The 19,819-nt window shown below is 42.2% G+C and overlaps 2 protein-coding genes across 3 annotated transcripts in view; one reads left to right on the forward strand and one right to left on the reverse strand.

Moving 5' to 3' along the window:
* Positions 1–980: 980 nt before the first annotated feature.
* On the forward strand, positions 981–15,593 carry LOC111874698 (androgen-dependent TFPI-regulating protein). Of its 2 annotated transcripts, XM_023870415.2 has the most exons (5): positions 982–1,306; positions 6,022–6,159; positions 10,338–10,555; positions 13,290–13,444; positions 15,325–15,593. In XM_023870415.2, the coding sequence occupies exons 1-5, from the start codon at positions 1,151–1,153 to the stop codon at positions 15,375–15,377; spliced, it is 720 nt and encodes a 239-aa protein (XP_023726183.1). In that variant the 5' UTR covers positions 982–1,150; the 3' UTR covers positions 15,378–15,593. The 2 variants fall into 2 exon arrangements, with proteins under 2 accessions (XP_023726184.1, XP_023726183.1); XM_023870416.2 differs by lacking the exon at positions 13,290–13,444 and having other exon boundaries at positions 981–1,306.
* A 3,664-nt stretch (positions 15,594–19,257) lies between these two features.
* The window catches only part of LOC111874703 (lactoperoxidase-like), a 14,838-nt gene continuing 14,276 nt past the window's right edge, over positions 19,258–19,819 (reverse strand). The window contains exon 10 of the mRNA XM_023870424.2: positions 19,258–19,380. Coding sequence (XP_023726192.2) covers positions 19,258–19,380 — 123 coding nt within the window. The remainder of the gene's footprint in view (positions 19,381–19,819) is intronic.

Genomic DNA, 19,819 nt, shown 5'->3' on the forward strand with positions numbered 1-19,819 from the left:
TCGAACCCGGGCCGCCGCGGTGGAAAGCCAGCGACTAACGCTGTCAGTAACTCAGATTATATAGCGTCGAATGATAGGTCCTTCTCTCTCTCTCTCTCACTTTGGAGCATAGAGCTGATTTCTCAGTTTCATTGATCATTTTTACAGAGAGTAGGACTCCTTGGACGGGGGATCAGCTAGTCGCAAGGCCTCTACCTAAACACAGAACAACACAAACACAGAATAAACGCACACACACACACCAATCATCTATGCCTTGTGTGGAATTCGAACCCACGTTCCCAGCTTCCGAGCGAGAGAAGACAGTACATGCCTCAGAACGCTCGGCTACTGTGACCGACCGAATGATAGATCAATGAAAATTAATTAGAAACCATATGGAAGCAAGAGGTCGTGACCAAATTAAGCTGTGATTCACCTAGAGTAGGCATGTCCAACGCGTCGATCGCGGAACGATTTTTGATCGATCTTATAGGCCTATAAGGAAATTATACGTGAAAAGTATGTAAATTCACTTGTAATATAATATGGTTATATTCAGATTTTGAAGGGAAAATACGTATTAGTCATTCCTATTTTTCTGTTCTTAACGAACAAAGTAAGTCTGTACTTTCAATGTATGAGAATGTTGCTTTTACAACAAACATCATGTGTCGTGTTATTTTTACCAATATTTTTGCTTAAAGCGAGGTACGACGATAGGAAGTTGTGTTAGATCACTGGCAGTTTTGACGCTAAAAAGTCCATCACAACTTGTTTGAAGTTGGACATACCTGACCTAGAGATACTGAGGGAAAGCGTGAAAGACCTCAGTCAGGACAGATAGTCTCTCAGCCGATATTCGAACCCTATATTTCCCGAATACAATTCAGAAGCGTTACAGAGGACAACTTACTTGCCCCCACCCCCACTGTTTTCGATCCAAAGGTTTCCAGAATGGAATTCACACTATAAATCGGTTTGATATCCAGTACGTACGCACGGAAGACCCCCGCGGACATCATTTCGAAACGCCTTCTACTGACAGGAGGGTGGCCCTCAGACGTCGCGCTGCCAGTCTGGAAGCGACAAGAGTCCGAAATAATTGCGTCACTACAGAGGAGTAGCGTTTATAAGAGAGTTGTTGCTCGAAGCCTGGTGCTACGTCGCTATGCTGGCTGCAGTGTTCCACCTGCTGGTGTTCGTGCACCACGCCTACGTCACTTTCCATCTGCTCATGCAGATCGACTTCGCAAAATCCGATGATGAGTACGTGCAGAATGTCCTGAAGAGATTCAAGTGGCGCTACTTCACCTGTTGGAACTTCGTAAGTACCGCTTCTATTGGCTTATGTAGCGAGGCATTCTCGACAGAGTAAGTCGCAATGTAATCGTGAAAGATTAACTGGAAAGGATTTGCAATGAAGCATTCGCTGACACTTTAGGATAGTCTTGCATCAAACAGTTTGTCTCTTGGGACTGAAAAAAATGGAAGCCCTTCATACAAGTAGCTATTTGTTTAGTTATTCTCTGTTAAAATACGTTCTGAATATATCAGATATATAATTCCGTATGAGTTGGCCTCACTTCTTATTGAATTCAGGGTTTATACCTGTTTACTAGACTAAACATGCCTAATTTAGCACCGGTTTATTCAGTTAACTGATTGCTTAGATACAGGATGTAAAAATATTATCGTTCGATGCGGAAGTAAGACACTTCATAAATTAAATTTACTTTTTATTTGTGCTATAAATACAGTAAACCCCCGCTAATCCGGAGTAACTGGGGCGGGAAGAGGTCATCCACATTAAGCGATAATCCGGATTCTTGAAGCAAAAGGTAGCCGTAGAAGATAAAAACTTAGAACACAAAAGAAGGTAAAGCTATCCCTGTAACAGGTCGTGAAGGCGTATAGGGTTGTGAGAAGTCGAAGCTTCCACATTTTCTGTAACCAATCGGCTCACAGATGGCAGTAAGTTTGTCAGCCTTACCCGCCGGCCTCCCTTTAACCCCCCCCCCCCAGGAAGATTCCTGGCACTCATTTCCGCTAGGGGCTGCCGTGACCCCACCACCACAGNATTCCTGGTACTCATTTCTGCTAGAGGCTGAGTTGACCCCAGGACCATAGTGCGGCTGAAAGGATTAGGTCAATTGAAAAAAAAAATCCACCTCATCGGGATTCAAACCAGTGACCTTCCGGCTTGTAGCATAGTGCCTCAACCAACTATAGCAGACTGAGAAGTTATATTTGGTTTTGAAAGTAAAAATGCAGGTTTGAAGAAACTGACAGGTTTAGTTCTCAACAGACGAGTGACTCAACTCCGTTCCTAAATGACATAGGACTTTTATGTATGTACTCAAATGTGAACAGCATTTTTCATACTTCGATCCGGCTTAATTGTAACCGGATTAGCGGGAGTTTACTGTTTTTCCATACTGACGTAAGACATTCTCAAACAGTAACCAATGCGCCACTCATTTCATCATTTTTAGCTGCTAGAAACTTATATGGTGCGTCCTCATTAATGACACCCACCTATAATTTGTTTCTTCAGTGGCTCATCATTGTAAATATTGCTTAGAAAACATCGAAATTTTAAATATGCTCACAAGGCATATGCTGCAAAACTGCACAAGCACTCCACCTTGAAGTACACAAAGTTTCCACATGAATTCTTTACACTTACCCATTTTCTCGTGCATTTCTTTAAAAGTACATCACACATAAATTTCCAAATTAACTTTATGGATTTTAATGACATGTAAGTCCTGTAACCTCTTTTATACACTAAGTATCTTTTTAATCTGATGAAATTAGATACGTCAGATCCCCCCCCCCCCCTTATTACCGTTTGATTTCACGAGTGTCGTAAATTCGTAAATGAAATGCACACAAATGAACGAATATAATATAATATAAGCACAAGTTTTGTTCAGCACTGCGCATGCGTATGTTGCTCTACGAGTACGTACGTCGTATGCGCGCAAGTACGTACGTTTGTGTGTATGCGTTCATGTATGTATATATATGTATGTTTTAAAGAATGCATTGATGCATATATATGAAGGGCACATGATGTAATATAATGTAATATCAATACAATGGCAAAAGTATTTACAGAGGTAAATGTGCCTTATCAGCGTTCTCCAGCTTTCACTACGCAGAATGATAGACAAAACACACGTAATGCAAGCGGTCGGACACTTCAAAACAAGAAATACGAAGAGCGATTCATACACTTGTGAACGGATTCCTAGTTTAACGCCTTGAAGCCCAGTGGTTCTATATGTACCAGCTGCTCAACAGAGTAAAATTCTGCATTCTGCCCACAGAGTGACTAGCGTGTTTTGTATGGTTCTCACACTAAAAGGCGAAAGAAGCCACCTGCTTTTCACGCTGGTATTTTGCTCGGCTTATTCGGCCCTAAAGATGGAGGCGATATGTTCCTCCGAAACGTTGGTTGACCTTCAACGGACTACACGGCATTCTCAGAAGATTTTGTTTCCCTAAGCAACATTAACCATTTTATATATGTAGTGGAGCCGGTCACGGTAGCCGAGCGGTCTTCGCTCGCTTGGAAACCGGTATCGTGGGTTCGAATCCCACTCAGGGCATGGATGTTTAGTTTGTGTGTGTGCATTTTTCTGTGTTTGTGTACAGGTAGAGGCCTTGCGATGAGCTGATCACTCGCCCAAGGAGTCCTACCGAATGTGTAAGATCTAGAAAAACCGAAGTGAATGGAGAATTTCATGGAGGTAGGCCTAGGCCCACTGGGGCTGTAGTGCCAAGGAAAAAAAAATATATATATAGTGGAGATGTAATGTGGTTCCTGGGAAGCACGAACTTAACTTTTATGTATTATTTAGAAGAAATACAGTCTTTAATAGAAATTTGCGGCAGATGCCCACCTTTTGAAAATTGCAGCGCTTGCAAAACAAGATTCTCCGCACCACTGGTAAATTTCCAAGGTGCACACCGGTCAGCGTGTTCGACATGGCTTTCCAAGTAAAGGTAAAATTGTCCCCGTGCTTAACTATTTAAGGACTACACCATCAAGGCGTATGGGGGAGTGGATGTATAGATCCACATTTTCTTGGCCTCGGCACTGTTTGGGGCTTTCCAAGTACCGTATATTTATTATCCAAATTTTAACGACATGGGAAAAAGTGAAGACCGACATGGAGAACTAAGAGTACGACCGTTCAAGTGACTAGTCAGCCGTTGTAACATGAGCTACATGAGTTAAGGCATGATCTGCTGTGCCAAGCCTCGACTAACAGAGGCCTTGTATATATTTTACATACCTATACATTAGAGTTACATATAAAATTGTAAACAGTAAGTATCCACAAGGAACCGGATTCTTGACGATTGACTGACCGTGTAGAATGGCGACATGTCACTTATCATCACTCACGGAGCTGAGCTCTTCTTGAGAAGCCGCCAATTCTGCAGCTACTTAAGAACTTCCGAGCATGTTGTGGAACCTGAAGGTTCATTACCGTGTTCCCAGGAGCCCTCCACTGGTCCCTATCCTGAGCCAGATCAATCCAACCCATACCATTCCACCCTATCTCTCTAAGATCCATTTTAATACTGTCCACCCACCTACTCCTTGGTCTTCCGAGTTGTCTCTTTCCATCTAGTTTTCCCGCCAATATCCTACATGCATTCCTCTTCGTACCAATTCGTGCTACATGCCCTGTCCATCTCATCCTCCTTGACTCGATAATTCTAATTATACTTGGAGAAGAGTACAAGTAATGATGCTCCTGATTAAATGCCGACATGTAGAATAGTAAACAGAGATCACATTTACTACTGACTGTAAAAGTGATAAATGACAGACCCGTCCCCTAGTCAGAGACGGCGCCTCATATCAACAAAACCGCAACTGTAAATCTGGTTTGGAGCCCCAGATGGTGCTTGACACCAAGACTTACTGGCCGACTGATCGTCGGTCTTAACCTGACTTTTACTTTAAAGAGTTAAAGCGAGTTCAAATAGTGAGTACTCATAAGAGGAAATTTCAGTAGGGGCAGTCCCGTTTTGGCTATTTATATAATAGAAAGATAAAATTGCACAAAAACGAACACCATAATCTGAATTGTTCAGTTACTATTGTCAGAATGATCAGATCAGAAAAAAATAAGCCATCAGAAAACCAGTACACACGAGCAAACGACAATTTCTTTCACTGCGCTTTTTTAAAATAACTTACGAGTTAAAAAATGTAAATCCAGCCCCGCAACAGGCCGTGGAGGCCCATAGGGCTGTGAGGCTTCGAGGCTTCAACATTTTCTAGAACAATCGGCTCACAGATTGCTATGAATTTGTCAGCCTCACGCCCCGGCCGCCGTTTAGACCCTTGTAGATTCCTGGTACGCATTTCTGTCAGATGCTCAGCCGATTCCAGGTCAATAAGTGCGGTTAGAAGGATGAAGCGAAATGGAAACTCCAATGACCTCCTCGGAAATCGAACCCGCAACTTCCGGCTTATCGCATAGTACCTCAACCATCTACGCTACCGAGTGCCTCATAGCTGTAAGTGTGAAGCTGAATATCCATATACGAGAAAAAGGCTAAAACTTCATCTTATGTCGTTATTCTGTCGTTATGTGTGCGATCAAGTAGTTACGAATATAAGCAGAAGGAGGCAGAAGTGGAGGTTATTATTGTATCGGTATTACAATGTCCACATTTGCTGAAAATATAATCCTCTAGGTAGCAACAACTCTTAGTGCATGCTGTTATTCTTTCAAGTCCAATATCTTAGCATAAGTGCAATTGTCTTCACACGTCTTCAAGTTACTGAGGTTAAGTGTTCTTGGAAAACTTTGTTTTTAACAATTTTCCATTGAAATTTCAACTGGCTTTATTCTAGTGAAATTAATAAATAAGGAGCAACTGCCCTATCGATCTTAATATAAATTAGATCTATATCCCAATGTTCTCTAGGTGGGGCTGAATAAAATCACGGAAGCAATCATTCGCGGAACTGTGCATGTTAATTCACTTTAAGCCACGTCATAATTTCAGGCAGTCCAAATAGTGTACTTCTTCATCTGCATGACTGAAGACTTCCTGCGACTAACGAAGAGGACTGAGTCCGTACAAGACTGGGTCCGCCAAGTCAAGGATTTCATCTTCACGTCACTCCTTTTCCCAGGTACATTGGTAAGTGTGAAGCCGCGTTGCAGCTAGCTTCTTTCACATTGTTATACGCTTTCGCGAAACAACAGAGCGGTGCCTATCTGTTCTACTATTCTTATGTTTGAATAAGATACAGTTCGTTGTCACATCTTCAGGATTAACTTTACTGTAAACAGGTGTGGTACTGACTCCATGTTCTAACCGTTATTTTGAGTTATATAAATAATAAGGTAAGGGTAATGCGTGCGTAGGGGACAGCTGAGTGTCCCACCCTCTAAGGAAACGCTTTACCAAAAGTTTACGCTGCTTCTGCAACACTAAGTCTTACTTTCATTTAAGAGACATAATGTAACATTTATTGCTGAGACGTACTTTGTATTTGAAGGAGCTTTCAATAAGCAACATGCAGTGTAGAGCCTACAGGTGCCAGAAAATTTGCATCTATGGATTCCACCCACCACGCTGTTTCTTGAACTAACGCCATGGAGCTGAAGCATTCTTGAGACGTCGCTAATTGTGCGGCTACTCAAGAATTTCCCAGCATTTTATGGAACTCGAAGGTTCATTGCCGTGTTCACAAGAACCCTCCGCTGGTCCCTATCCTGAGTCAGATCAATCCAATCCATACCATCCATTTTAATATTGTCCACCCACCTACACCTTGGTCTTCCCAGTGATCTCTTTCCTCCTGGCTTTCCCACCAATATCCTATACGCATTCCTCGTCTCCCCCATTCGTGCTACATGACCTGCGCATCTCATCCTCCTTAACTTCATCATTCTAATTATATTTGGAGAAGAGTGCAAGATATGAAAGTCCTCATTATGTAGTTTTCTGCAACCTCCCGTCACTTCATCTCTCTTCGGCCCAAATATTCTTCTCAACACCCTGTTCTCAAACACCCTCAGATTATGTTCCTCTCTTAATGTCAGATACCAAGTTTCACACCCATACAGAACAACGGACAAAAGTTTAGTTATATAAATTCTAATTCTACGTTATTCTTTGCTGAACAATGAAACTAAAATGTCCCTTGATAAACCTTTGCCCGACGCATAATATTCATATAAAATGAGGCTGTGGGAAACTTATATTATGTTTCCACATTGCATTCAACTGCAGTCGCAGTTCCGCAATTATTGTGCAAAGTATCGAAATTTTATCAAGGGATATTTTTTCTCGCTCTTCAAAATGAAAATGCGCTGAATCCTTGGGCACGAATATCTGGACACTCTCTATACATATTCCAGAGGTAGTCTTACAGCGTACACTCTACCAGTGTCTAATGCCTTTCTCTTAAATTGTTAGCCATATTGACTGGCACTTTCCATCATCATAAACTTATAAACAATTTACGATGTCTCCCCTGTGTAGGTCTGTCTTGCAAAAAACAAAAATTCAGTGACACACACGGAACTACATTTCTGACAGACCGATTCAAATTTCGGTTTGGTTGGATTCTTTCTTGGGACTTTTGTCATCAAGACAATTTAGTTTACGAATCTGCTACATAGATTTGTCGCTGCAATATCTATCCATTGCGAAACACTACAAAATATTTTGTAAGTTTTGAGGTTTTCACGGCGATGACTATGAAGAAAGTCGTCTTCTGGGTTCCAAGCCATTCACCTGCTCTGAAGATGGAGGCGATACGTTCCTCCGAAACGTCGGCCAAAACGAAAAATACACGGCGCCTAAACCCAGAAGACGACTTTCTTCACTACAAAATATTATTTACGACAGAAATATTATATGTATTGTGCATGCGCGCCTTTATTTGTTCGATGTTGACCGCCTCTGTGGCCTAGTGGTCAAGTGGTCAGAGTTCCTGGCTACAGATCAAGAGGTCCCGGGTTCGATTCCCGGTGCTACAAGATTTTCTGAGGAGTAGTGAGTCTGTAACGGGATCCACTCAGACTCATGAGGATAACTGAGGAGCTATTTCAAGGAAATTGCGGCTCCGGTCTAGAAAACCGAGATTAACGGCCGTGGGGAACCGTTGCACTGACAACGTGACACCCTCTATCCTCAAAACTTGGCACTAACTTCGCCGAAAAGCGGCGGTCTCTCGGTCGGTAAAATTCGCTTGCGGACTACAGGCCACCGAGTTTTTAGTCCATTCATGCATCCATCCATCCACACCAGAACATTTGAGTAACTCGGGTTAAGGATTTCGGGTCACTAAGAAAAGCAAGACGAACCGTTGACCGGAGACGAATGCGCTATTTCGAAACTCGTCTCAGAGATGCATAGAGTTTATTTCTATTTCTTCCCGGATCTCCGATATCAAAAGGGGATGATGACATGACCTCATCACAACAGAGCTGTAGCGTACCAGCACTGTCGACGGACTTCGATCCCCTAAAGAAAGCGAAGGTCTCATTGCGTCAGTGATATCAGACCTATCTTCTCCACATCGCGATGTGTCGTGTTAATCTACAGCGAGATGACCTCAAGCATTTTTAAAGTCGACCTGACCCCTCTTTCTGACACCGACCCGGATTATTCAAGACCCAACAATCACATAGTTATATAGTAGCGATGTCTAACACATAAAATCTCTCCCTTGAAGAACGCTGTACATTAAGTTAGCCAACTGAATGAAACTACCGAAAATCCCCAAAAGTGTAATAGTAAAATTGAAGGTAGAGTTTTTTCCTCTGCTTAATTAATTAAGCACCACTCCGTGAAGATGTATAGAAAGTCGAGGAATAGCCCTCTGTTCCTAACCGAGGTAGCAGACTTACGCGAGTGGTCAGCTTCACGCCCCCACCGCTTTACCCCCGAGGAAAGAGCATTCTTATCCAATGGATAGGAGGCTTCGTGATTCTGGTCTAGTGGTCAGAGTTCCTGGCTACAGATCCAGAGGTCTCAGATTCGACTCCCGGCGCTACCAGATTTTCTGAGAAGTTGTGGTATGGAACGGGGTCCACTCAACCTCGTGAGGATAATTGAGGGGTTATTTCAAGGAAATAGAGGCTCCGGTCTAGAAAACCGAGATTAATGGCCGTGGAGATCCGTTGCGCTGACAACGTGACACTCTCTACCCGCAAAAGTTGGCACTAACTTCGCCGACAAGTGGCGGTCGCTCGGTCAGTATAGTTCGCTTACGGACTACAGGTCACGGATTTTTGTTTTTTGTAGGAGGCTGTGTACGGCTCTAACGTAAAGACGCAATGCGAAGCTCCACCTAACATCACAAAACTCAGATAAGATAAAACAAAACATTTCAAGTTATGCATTGAAATTCGGGACCTCCATTTTGATGCCGTTGAAGACGCCGTTAAATTTCAGAACCTGTATGAGATTTTCACGACGAAAAACCTTTAGACAGTCATTTTGAAGCAGTAGCGTCCTTCAAAACATTGGTAGCCAGCACCAGACTACACGGTGCTGTAACCAGAAGACCAAAGGCCAAAAAGAGTCCAAACTTATTTAATTCAGAGGCATTTTAAGCTTAGATTATAAGTCTAATTTTCAGTAATAGCGTCAAAGAATAAGTTTTTGAAAATCCTTAGGTACTGAAACAAGCAAATTTGTCCATCTACGATCTTCTTCAGCTTACAGTGGTGACCCACGGCTCTCCCAGTTTGGGTACAAATCCAGTGATCTGTCGAGCTCTATACAGATTTCTTTCAGTCCCTCCAGGCTTATAGCGGAATATTTCCAATATCGTTTTCTATACGACTGGTATATAATTATGTATCTACTATATATAGCGCTGCATCGATCGAGGACTCTGGTGTAGCGTCAGCTTTCTACATGTGTATTCGAGAAGTGATCGCTTCAAATCTCTCTCAGTGCACCTGCTATCCTGAGGTGTCCTGTAGCTTTCATCAGAGCCTTCCAGTAAATTATCGGATGGTACCCCAATTAGCCCTCGATCATTTCCTTCTAAATCCATTCTAGTTCATTATTCACCAACTACCCCATAATCCAACTCTATATCTTCACGTATCTTTCACGTATTCTTAGTGGGGTGAGACTGAGTCCACTTGGTACTGCGGCCACTTCTGGCCTACTGTACCAACCCCAGATGATAGGTGATGGTGATTGTGGAGCAATTGGTGCAATGAAGATTGGCAGGGGAAACCGAAGTACTCGGAGAAAAACTGTCCCAACGCCACTCTTTCAACCACAAATCCCACATGACCTACTGACTACGTCGTAAAATAAACCAGAAATGAACACGGTGTTCGCAGTTTGTTTCGTCCATGTTCTGGGGTCTCTACATGATCGACCGCGAGTTGGTGTTTCCGAGTGCCCTGGACGCCATCATGCCATCATGGACGAACCACTCAACGCACACCGTCATCAGCGTGGCCCTTGTGGTGGAGATGCGCATAACACGTCATCGCTACTCCAAGCGAAGTCTCGGGTTGGCAGCCCTGGCGCTCTACCTCACGGTATATGACAGCCTGTGAGTATCACACACAATCACTGTGTTCTTCATTATGTAACGATGGCAAAGGTAAAGTTGTTCCTCTGCTTAACGCATCAAGCACTGCCATGAAGACTTATGGGAGAGTGGATGTAGAGATTCACTTATTCATGGCCTTGGCATTAGTTGGAGCGGAATATTCAGCTTCACACCCCGGCCGACTAATCCCCGGAGAAAGAGCCCCCGCTACTCACTGGATAGGAGGCTGGGCAGGCCCCAGAACCGGTTTGGACGACGGGGAAAAGAGTAAAACCTTGTCCCTACCGGGAATCGAACTCCAACCTCTAGGCCGTCCAGCCCGTATCTAGTCACTATACCGACTCCTCCACGTTCCAGTCCCGGATGATAGTAGATGTGTGAAGACGGACGGAAAACTGAAAGTATAGTTAAGTCGTTCTTCATCTCAGAACTAGATGGAAGTGAGTAATCAGCTTCGCTCTCCTGCCGCTTTACGCCCGGAGAAACAGCCGGTCTGTACCTTATCTCTTGCCCTTACCGTGAATCGAAGTCAGACTCCTCGCTCATCCACTCCCATAGCCTAGACGTTAGAGTGACTGATTTATCCCCACTCGTTGTACAGTATAAACACGTAATGCATAGGCTTATACACGTATTTCTCGGTGAGATGAATGCGTTCCTTCTTTGATTCGATTTTAAAGCATAAATTATGTGTACAAGTATTATGTCTCTGGACATTGTCTATCGTCTTGTCTATTTTCTAAAAACCATCCTGTTTCTTTTTAAAAACACAACGTTTCGGAGACTAGATTCTGTCTCCGTCCTCAGGTAAAACCTACTCAGTTGGGTCCAATTGATATCTATTGGACCCAACGTTTGTTTTATAAAGAAACAGGACGGTTTTTAGAAAATAGGCAAGACGATGGATAATGTCCAAAGACATAATACTTGTAGCAATATACCATCGTCACAAACTTTTAGATCTTAAAATGACTGGGAATTGTTAGCATCCATTCTACATCAACAGAGCGAAGAAACGAATACAATAATAAAAGTAAAAAAAGTAAAGCTATCCCTGTAACAGGCGGTGGCGTCCCATAGGGTTGTGAGACGTTGAGGGTTCCACATTTTCTAGACCATCAGCAGTCTAGACAGATGGCGGCAAGGTTTTCAGCCGTACACGCCAGCAGCACTTTACCCCCAAGAATATTCCTGGTACTCATTTCTGTTAGAGGGTGAATCGACCCCAGGACCATAGTGGGGCCGGTAGGATTAGGTCACTTAATAAAAATACAATGACCTCATCGGGATTTGAACCCGCGATCTTCCGGCTTGTAGCATAGTGCCTCAACCAACTACGCTACCGCGTTCCCCTGAAGTTACGGGAGTTTGGAGAAAACTACGTAATGAGGAGCTTCATAACTTTCACTCTTCTCTAAGTATAATTAGAATGACCAAGTCAAGGAGGATGAAATGGGCAAGGTATGTAGCACAAATTCAGAAGAGGAATGCGTATAGGATATTGGTGGGAAAGCATGACGAAAAGAGACCATTAGGTAGACCAAGACGTGTTTGGCAGGATAATGTTAAAATGGATCTTAGAGAGAGATGATGAGTTGGTATGGACTGGATTCATCTGGCTCATGATAGAGGACCAGTTAAGGGCTCTTGTGAACACGCTGATGAAGTTTCGGGCTCCGTAAAATTTTGGAAACTTCTTGAGTAGCTGCACAACTGGCGGTTTCTCAGGAAAAGCTGACCTCTATGAAGTAAGTTAGTTATTTGATTTGTTGTTGCTGTTGTTGTTGTCTATATTGTTTGAAAAGTTTTGTGGCGGTTGGAACCATATTCAAGCAGCGAAGCTTCACGAGAACTTGCAGTGTTAATTTTCATTTTATGCAGGTTACGCCCAGTAATCTGTTACAGTGGCGATGAATGCATTATCCTTGTTTTTGTAACCAGTTTAAAATCAACCAAAATTTCAAAGGAAAAAGGTTAACAATCAAAATTCCATGTAAACATTCAGTCATTGCTTCAACTCACTGACTTACGATTTCCAACTGTTAATATGCAATGGTCAGATATACGGTCATCATGTTGCTAGGAATTTATCTGTACTCCAGTAACAGAACCTTTAGTTTCAGCGTCTCTAATAACTACCAGGCCTGATCTTGAACAATTTTCATGCCTTTTACGACTCATAACTATTTTCTGTAAGGAGTAGTTCTGTATTAAAGTGAAAGAATCTGTTATGTTACACTAACTCTATGAACTCGTCAGTATTGGAGTAGTTGAGAGTGGCGGAAGCAAGCGAAGTGGAACCAGAGATACAGAAGGTCGCCTGTGTGGATGTCAGATGTGATTTAGAAGACTTTATGTGTGCGACGGTGCATGCAACAGTGGATTATGAGGTTATGTAGATCGGCGATAACGCTGTGTCTGGGTGTAATTAAGAGAGTGCGTGTAACCAAGTCGTTAATAAATCCAATCATCCGAAATAGAACCCGTCATTTCGTCACGTGTACCCTTCTACACGTGACAATATGCTCACCTACTCAAGAATTTCCTAATATTTTATCCTGAGCCAGATGAATCCAGTCCATAACCCTTAATCCTATTTCTCTAAGATCCATTTTAGTATTATCCTATCATCTACATCTAGTCCTTCCTAGTGGTCTGTTCTCTCCAGAATCATTCTTTTAAAAGTTCAATAAAATATTAATATATTTTAAAAGGTAAGACATGAAATGTGCAGGTGCCTAAATGCTTTCCTGTCCGATGGCACATGGATCTACCCCGTCTACCGCGTGCTGGACAACTGGGCACTTAGGATGCTCTTCTTCATCTTCTGCACGGGCTCCATTTTCAGTTTCTACGTGCTAGGAGAACTCCTGAACTCGAAGCTCGTCGGTAAGTGAGCTCATGCAAATTGTGTACCACCAGAAACAAATTTTAAGATACTTCTTGCTGCACTATCCCCGGACGCGGTAAGGGGCGGCTGGAATTCATCCCTTCATATTCCATTCCACGTACAAGAGCTCGGTTCCAGCTTTAGCTCCCGATCCAGGCCAAGACAGGACGCAAGAACTACCCTGTCTTCCTTTCCAAAAGTTAACAAGCATGCTACTCCAGGGATATCAGCTGAAGCCTCAAGAAGAAAATATACCTCTTATTTCAATACCAAATCCTGACAGTATTAGTGTTTCTTTTGTGATATGTTAGCGGGAGGTCGCGGGTTCGATTCCCGATGTCATTGGATTTTCCAATTGACCTAATCCTTCCAGCCGCCCTATGGCCCTGAGTTGGACTCAGCCACTAACAGAAATGAATACCAGGAATACCCCTAAGGTTAAAGGTCGGCCAGCGTGTAAGGCTGACGTCACCGCCATCTGTGAGCCGATTGTCTAGAAAACGTGGAAGCCTCGACATCTCACGACCCTATGGGCCTCCACGGCCTCTTACAGGTGTACATTTACCCTTTTCCTAGCTTACTTTAAAAAATGAGATCGCTGTTTCTTTATGCTCCCAATAGCTCGAAAGCGGGAGGAGGTTTTCAATGCCTATATTTAACTTCTATCGATATTAAATAAGTGCACCCCTTCTGAAAGAGACAGGCACAACGACAAACTAATATTCATGTTATATGAAATATTTAGAATTCAGTTGCCAGTCAACGAATATAAAAAGGGAACAATTTATTTAATTACGTAATGAGTTGAGTTGTAGGTATTCTTATTCAGCAAGGAAATTTTGGAGAATAGTCAACGAGATTAATATTTAAAATTTATCTTGTTTCTTGGTTATCTCTTTAATTTTTACTCTGCATTTTAAAACATTTAATGGACTTTACACCTAGAGGAACAACATCCATTGAGCGAGAAGAGTTGCGCTGATAGGATCAACGTACAGAACGAACGGAACAGATCGAAACGTTCTTATCCTGATGACGTTGCTGTTGTTGTTGTTGTTGTTGTTGTTGTTGTGGTGATGATGATTATTATGACAACTACTACTACTACGGACACAATTTTATTATATCCGTTCGTGCAATGTAAGGATTATAATTTATCATTACAAACAAAATTTAAATTCACAAAGCAACACTCAGGGCAAAGTGCCACCAGACTTCACCAAAACACGTGAAAAGATTGCGGAGGTGAAGTTACGGAATGTCTGAAGGACAGAACCTTCCTTCGCAAGATTTGCTCAGTTTACTTATGACAAAATCCCCCCCCCCCCACAATGGCCATATCCACGGCATATGTACGAAGCATCAACTAACAGGTTTAGTGGTTTCTGAGAAATAACGTCAATTATAATACACGGCCTGTCTGTCCGCGTTAACATATTTTTTAATTTATGTGCAGTTTAAAATTACGTCAAACCTGGCAAGAAAACAAAAGATGGGTGAAGTTGTTTTTCGCATACTCAGAATATAAGAGAGTTATACAGAAAAAAGAACCATTAAAGTTGGCAAAATTAAGTCCAATACCTACTTAACCTCAATAGTGTTACCTAAAAGCTAATGTTAAAGAAATGAGAGAATGTATATGTTACATAATAACATCAGTCAAGAGAGTAGACTTAACAAGTAACAAACGTTTTTGGAGTCACTTATATAGATCTAGAACTTACGAAGGGTTACTGTTATGTAATCATCTTTACAGAATGGTTTTTATTTACAAAGTTGAAATATTCATCAGAGTTTTATTATGTTTTATGTTGGTAACAATTTAAGTGGAATTAAAATTACAGTCTAATTGTAATTACTCGTATTGTTTCTGTTTCAGCATTCAAGTTAGAAAGAATAAACGAAAAGCTACAAACACAAAAAGTTCGTTAGGGCTCCATGTCTACATGGATGACATCCCAGGATCATGAAATATGACATCCTCCCTGTGCCTTTGTGACAATATGCCTGTTACAAATGTTATATGTCTTATTAAATAATGTATTATCTGTGCTGGAGTGTGTATCACAGATGTATGTACTGTGTATCACAGATGTGTTCAAATATGTTTTAACTTTTATTTTGGTCTAATTAAATGCATACACTATTGATCAGAGCCCAGTAACAACTTGTTCCTTTTACTGTGATATATACTCGTATTGGCTGATCACAGTGGCCGCACAATATAAATGAAATGTCTTCGCTCGCTCAGGCACTGGAATCTTGGGTTCGCATTCAACTCCAGGCATGAATGTTTGTCTGCGTTCTGTGTTTATGTCCTCCTATGTATTTTTTCTATTGCTAGTGGGGTGGGACTAAGTCCCTTGTACTGCGGTCACTTCTGGCCTATTGTACCAGTCCCAGATGATAGGTGAGGGTGATTGTGGAGCAATTGGTGGAATGAAGGTTGGCAGGGGAAACCGAAGTACTCGGAGAAAACCTACCCCAGCGCCACTTTGTCCACCACACACCCCACTTGAACAGACCCGGGATCGAACTCGGGCCGCCGCGGTGGGAAGACAGCGACTAACCGCTTGAACTATGGCGCGGCCCAAATTATTATTATTTAGTCGATATAGCAACTGGCTACGAACTGGACGATCAAGATGTCGGAGTTCGATTCTCGGAGGGGACGAGTATTTTCACTTCTCCGTGTCGTCCAAACCAGCTCTGGGACCCACCCAACCTCCTACCCAATGAGTACGGGGGTCTCTTTCTCTGGGGGCAAAGCGGCAGGGGCGTAAAGCTGACCACTCACCTCCAGCTAGTGCCGAGGTCAGGAAAATATGGCTCTATTCATCGATTCCCCCCCTACGCCTTCATGGCGTAGTGCTTAATTATATAAGCACAGGGACAACTTTTTTTCCCCATTGACACTACAGCCCCAGTGGGCCTAGGCCTACCTCCATGAACTTCTCCGTTCACTTCGGTTTTTCTAGATCTAACACATTCGGTAGGACTCCTTGGGCGGGTAATCAGCTCGTCGCAAGGCGTCTACCTGTACACAAACACAGAAAAACGCACACGCACAAACTAAACATCCATGCCCTGAGTGGGATTCGAACCCACGATCCCGGTTTCCAAGCGAGCGAAGACAGTACATGCCTTAGACCGCTCGGCTACTGTGACCGGCCAGGAACAACTTTACCTTTAACTATATCTCAATGTAATTAGGTGGTAGAAAGTGACAATGACTATCTTCACTCTAATAATTTCTAAGATAAACACAATCATAACAGAAAGTATATCTTTCACCCACTGCATTGTTAAGATGGTGTCAATATTTCTACTCAACTGATATACCAAGTGTCACGTAACTTCGAACAAGGCCAAGAGTAACCTTGAATGCGCAGAAGAAAAATTTCAAACAAGGGGGTGGGTTCGAGGGTGTGATTAGTGACATTTCTCACACCCTCGAACCCACCCACTTGTTTGAAATTTTTCTTCTGCCCATTCAAGGTTACTCTTGGCCTTGTTCGAAGTTACGTGACACTTGCTATAACTTATATTTTTTTGACACACCATGTATTACGACACAGTTTCTGAGAGTTATACTGTACTGCACTATTTTCAGTTTCTAATTGAACCTTCAAGAGGTCAATTCTTTTGTTCCTCAATGCTTATTATGTTATGGGTGAACGCTTAAAATCTCTCTGCGATGCTCTTCTGTTTCTAATGCGTCTGGGGCCACTCTGTAACGGTGCAGTAGGGAACAAAAACAATGAAAGGAACGAAATACTTATTTACCATTCGCGCGCAGTGATGCATACGACTCCAGCAAAGTTAGCGGGATGTGGTGGAGAGAGCAATCACTTCTCAGTAATTTCAACATGAATCATTTATAATTACCGAGACATCTCTACTTCAAGAAGTTGCGTAAGAAACAAGAACATGCATCTACAACGAATGTAACCTAAATACAATACACGAAAGAAACGGTACATATTTCCTCGCTATGTGAATGAGCTGAAGGATTTAAATGTGAACGTTGCAATTCCGCCTTCAAAATATGGCCGGTGTACTATAACCTCCATGACAGACAACATCTCTCACGTGTTTCTGAAATTGCAGTCCAGCCATACATTCATCAAAATATACTGTTCGTTTCATTACAAATTTTCATTCTTTTTTTTTTTTTGCGTGTAATGTAATTTTATATAACCACTCGCATTTACATAAGGCCACTTATCGAATAATATATGTCTTCCTAGTTCACCGTAGTTTCTAAAATCGGCAATGACAAATCTCACCACTATACATGCATTCACATAAGCTTACAGTATTTACTACATATAAAAATACCTGAAAACTGGCGAAAATCTTTTACGTAATATTACAGATATATGCTACTTACTCTAGTAGATTTCACGGTTCTTGTAATCTTTAAAATATATTGAATTTGCAACTGACACAAAATTTAATGACTATGGGCACTTTGGGTAAGTATTTAATGGCCACAACGTCTCGTAAACTCACGTTAATCAAGAGACATTCTCGTTAATATCGATCAACGTCAGTTACTTGATCTTCGTCTGTTTTTATTTCAATGGAAACCACCCCCTCATTATCGATTCTTGTGCAATGATGCCAGAGCGTGCTGAACTTGTGTAAGAATCTCCTTCTCAAGATAGACAGGCGGCACAAGTTCAGCCCCTTCAAGAAAGACGATAGGAGAAGTGACCCGAACCTACTTGGTTTATAAATTTTAACTCAAACAACAAAGTTTTAAAAATTTAAAAACTTTAACCAGGAAAGCTGCTGTGATTGTGAAAAATAGGATCTTATGTATATTGTGTATTCTAGGCATTGTGTGTGTATGTAATTTGGCACTCAGAACACCTATTATGATAGTAGTTTCCAAATAAGTATTGCTGTTCCCTCTGAGGATGATCCGTAAGGATCGAAACATGTAAGGTTACTGAGTTTTCAAGTGGTAAAACTTAAATAGTCACACTGGACGGAGTTGTTTTGTCTTTGTAATAGTTTTGTAACTTTTACCTTTCTTTAGACAGCAGATGAGAAAGCAATAGGTTCTGAATTGAAAAGTAGCAAGCATTACCCGATGTTAATCTGCATTTAATTTCCTCATGAAAAAAAAAACAATATTTGATGCTGTCTTTCCCAAATATTTTAACTTGCCATATTTTGAAAAAATCTGTTAGCTATCTTTATGTTATGATTTCGCACTTCCAACAAAGATCGTATCTGGAAAACGTTTGTGCTCCGCTGGCGTACACCTTTCCATGTTTATACATTGTGGGTCGCACAAAAGGCAGCCGGCAATATTAAACACAAGAAGTTACATAATTATTCAGAAGATGGCAGCTCAGGAACATTGCCTATGGTTGGTGAGCCATCTGCAGCTCATATTTGTACTACTTGAGTACAGGTCCCTCAGGGTCCGTCCCTCCGTAGCACGGAAGCCTCTATCATGGTTTTATAGAGAGGAAGACCATATTTTTTTAAGAAAATCCGGGGCACAATTAAAAAACAAAGGGAGGTGGGAGAGAGTGGACTGGGGGTAATTTGGAGGGGCACATTGGCATGCTGAAAACTAATCACACCTCTTCTATAAAATGCCAAGAGAAAACTATCACTCGTCCCGTTGTTAGTTCGTCATCTGCTTCAGTTGGAAAACAGAAAGACAGAGGAAGCGTGTATGTTGGGGTGTAGTGTGGAGTCCTCTCGCAGTACAGTTTGCAGTCTCGTATTAAATAACGCTGTCCTCGACACAGCGTTTGATACCGTGTTTTTGAGTAGTAACTCGTAAAGACTATTTTTCGAAGAAATCGGAAAGGAACGGATCGTCTGGGAATAGAATCCTTGAAGATCTTCCTTCTGCTGTCAGAGATGGCTCCACGGAATTGCTGTCGTCCTCTCCATCCACAGTCACAGGCTGAAAGAGAGTCAACTGTCAAAGAAGCAAACTTCGAGGAGTCTGTTCAGCGCGTCGCGGCTCTTTCCCTTGAGTCAAAGCGTGAAGCTAACCACTCATCTGCATCTAATGCAAAGGTTAAGAATTTTGGAGCTATACCTCTGCTCCACAATATTCTTCAATGTTTTTGTCATTAATTAATTAAACATAGGGACAATTTTATTTTCACCTAACATGGAGAACCGTTGGTAGTAACGGTGAGTCTAGGGCCGTGCCATAGCTCAAGTGGTTAGTCGCTGGATTCCCACCACGGAGCCCCGGGTTCGATCCGGGGTCTGGTCAAGTGGGATTTGTGGTGGACAAAGTGGCGCTGGGGCAGGTTTTATCTGAGTACTTTGGTTTCCCCTGCCAATCTTCATTCCACCAATTGCTCCACAATCACCCTCACCTATCATCTGGG

This window comes from Cryptotermes secundus, unplaced genomic scaffold, assembly GCF_002891405.2.
Source record: "Cryptotermes secundus unplaced genomic scaffold, Csec_1.0 scaffold285, whole genome shotgun sequence".
Lineage (NCBI taxonomy): Eukaryota > Metazoa > Arthropoda > Insecta > Blattodea > Kalotermitidae > Cryptotermes > Cryptotermes secundus.

Bases quoted from the DNA above. Each gene is read 5' to 3' on its own strand.
- LOC111874698 (XM_023870415.2), top strand. From the start codon at position 1,151: ATGCTGGCTGCAGTGTTCCACCTGCTGGTGTTCGTGCACCACGCCTAC. The intron at 6,160-10,337 runs GTAAGTGTGAAG...CGGTGTTCGCAG, and splicing joins TCCTTTTCCCAGGTACATTG to TTTGTTTCGTCCATGTTCTG. The intron at 13,445-15,324 runs GTAAGTGAGCTC...TTTCTGTTTCAG, and splicing joins CCTGAACTCGAAGCTCGTCG to CATTCAAGTTAGAAAGAATA.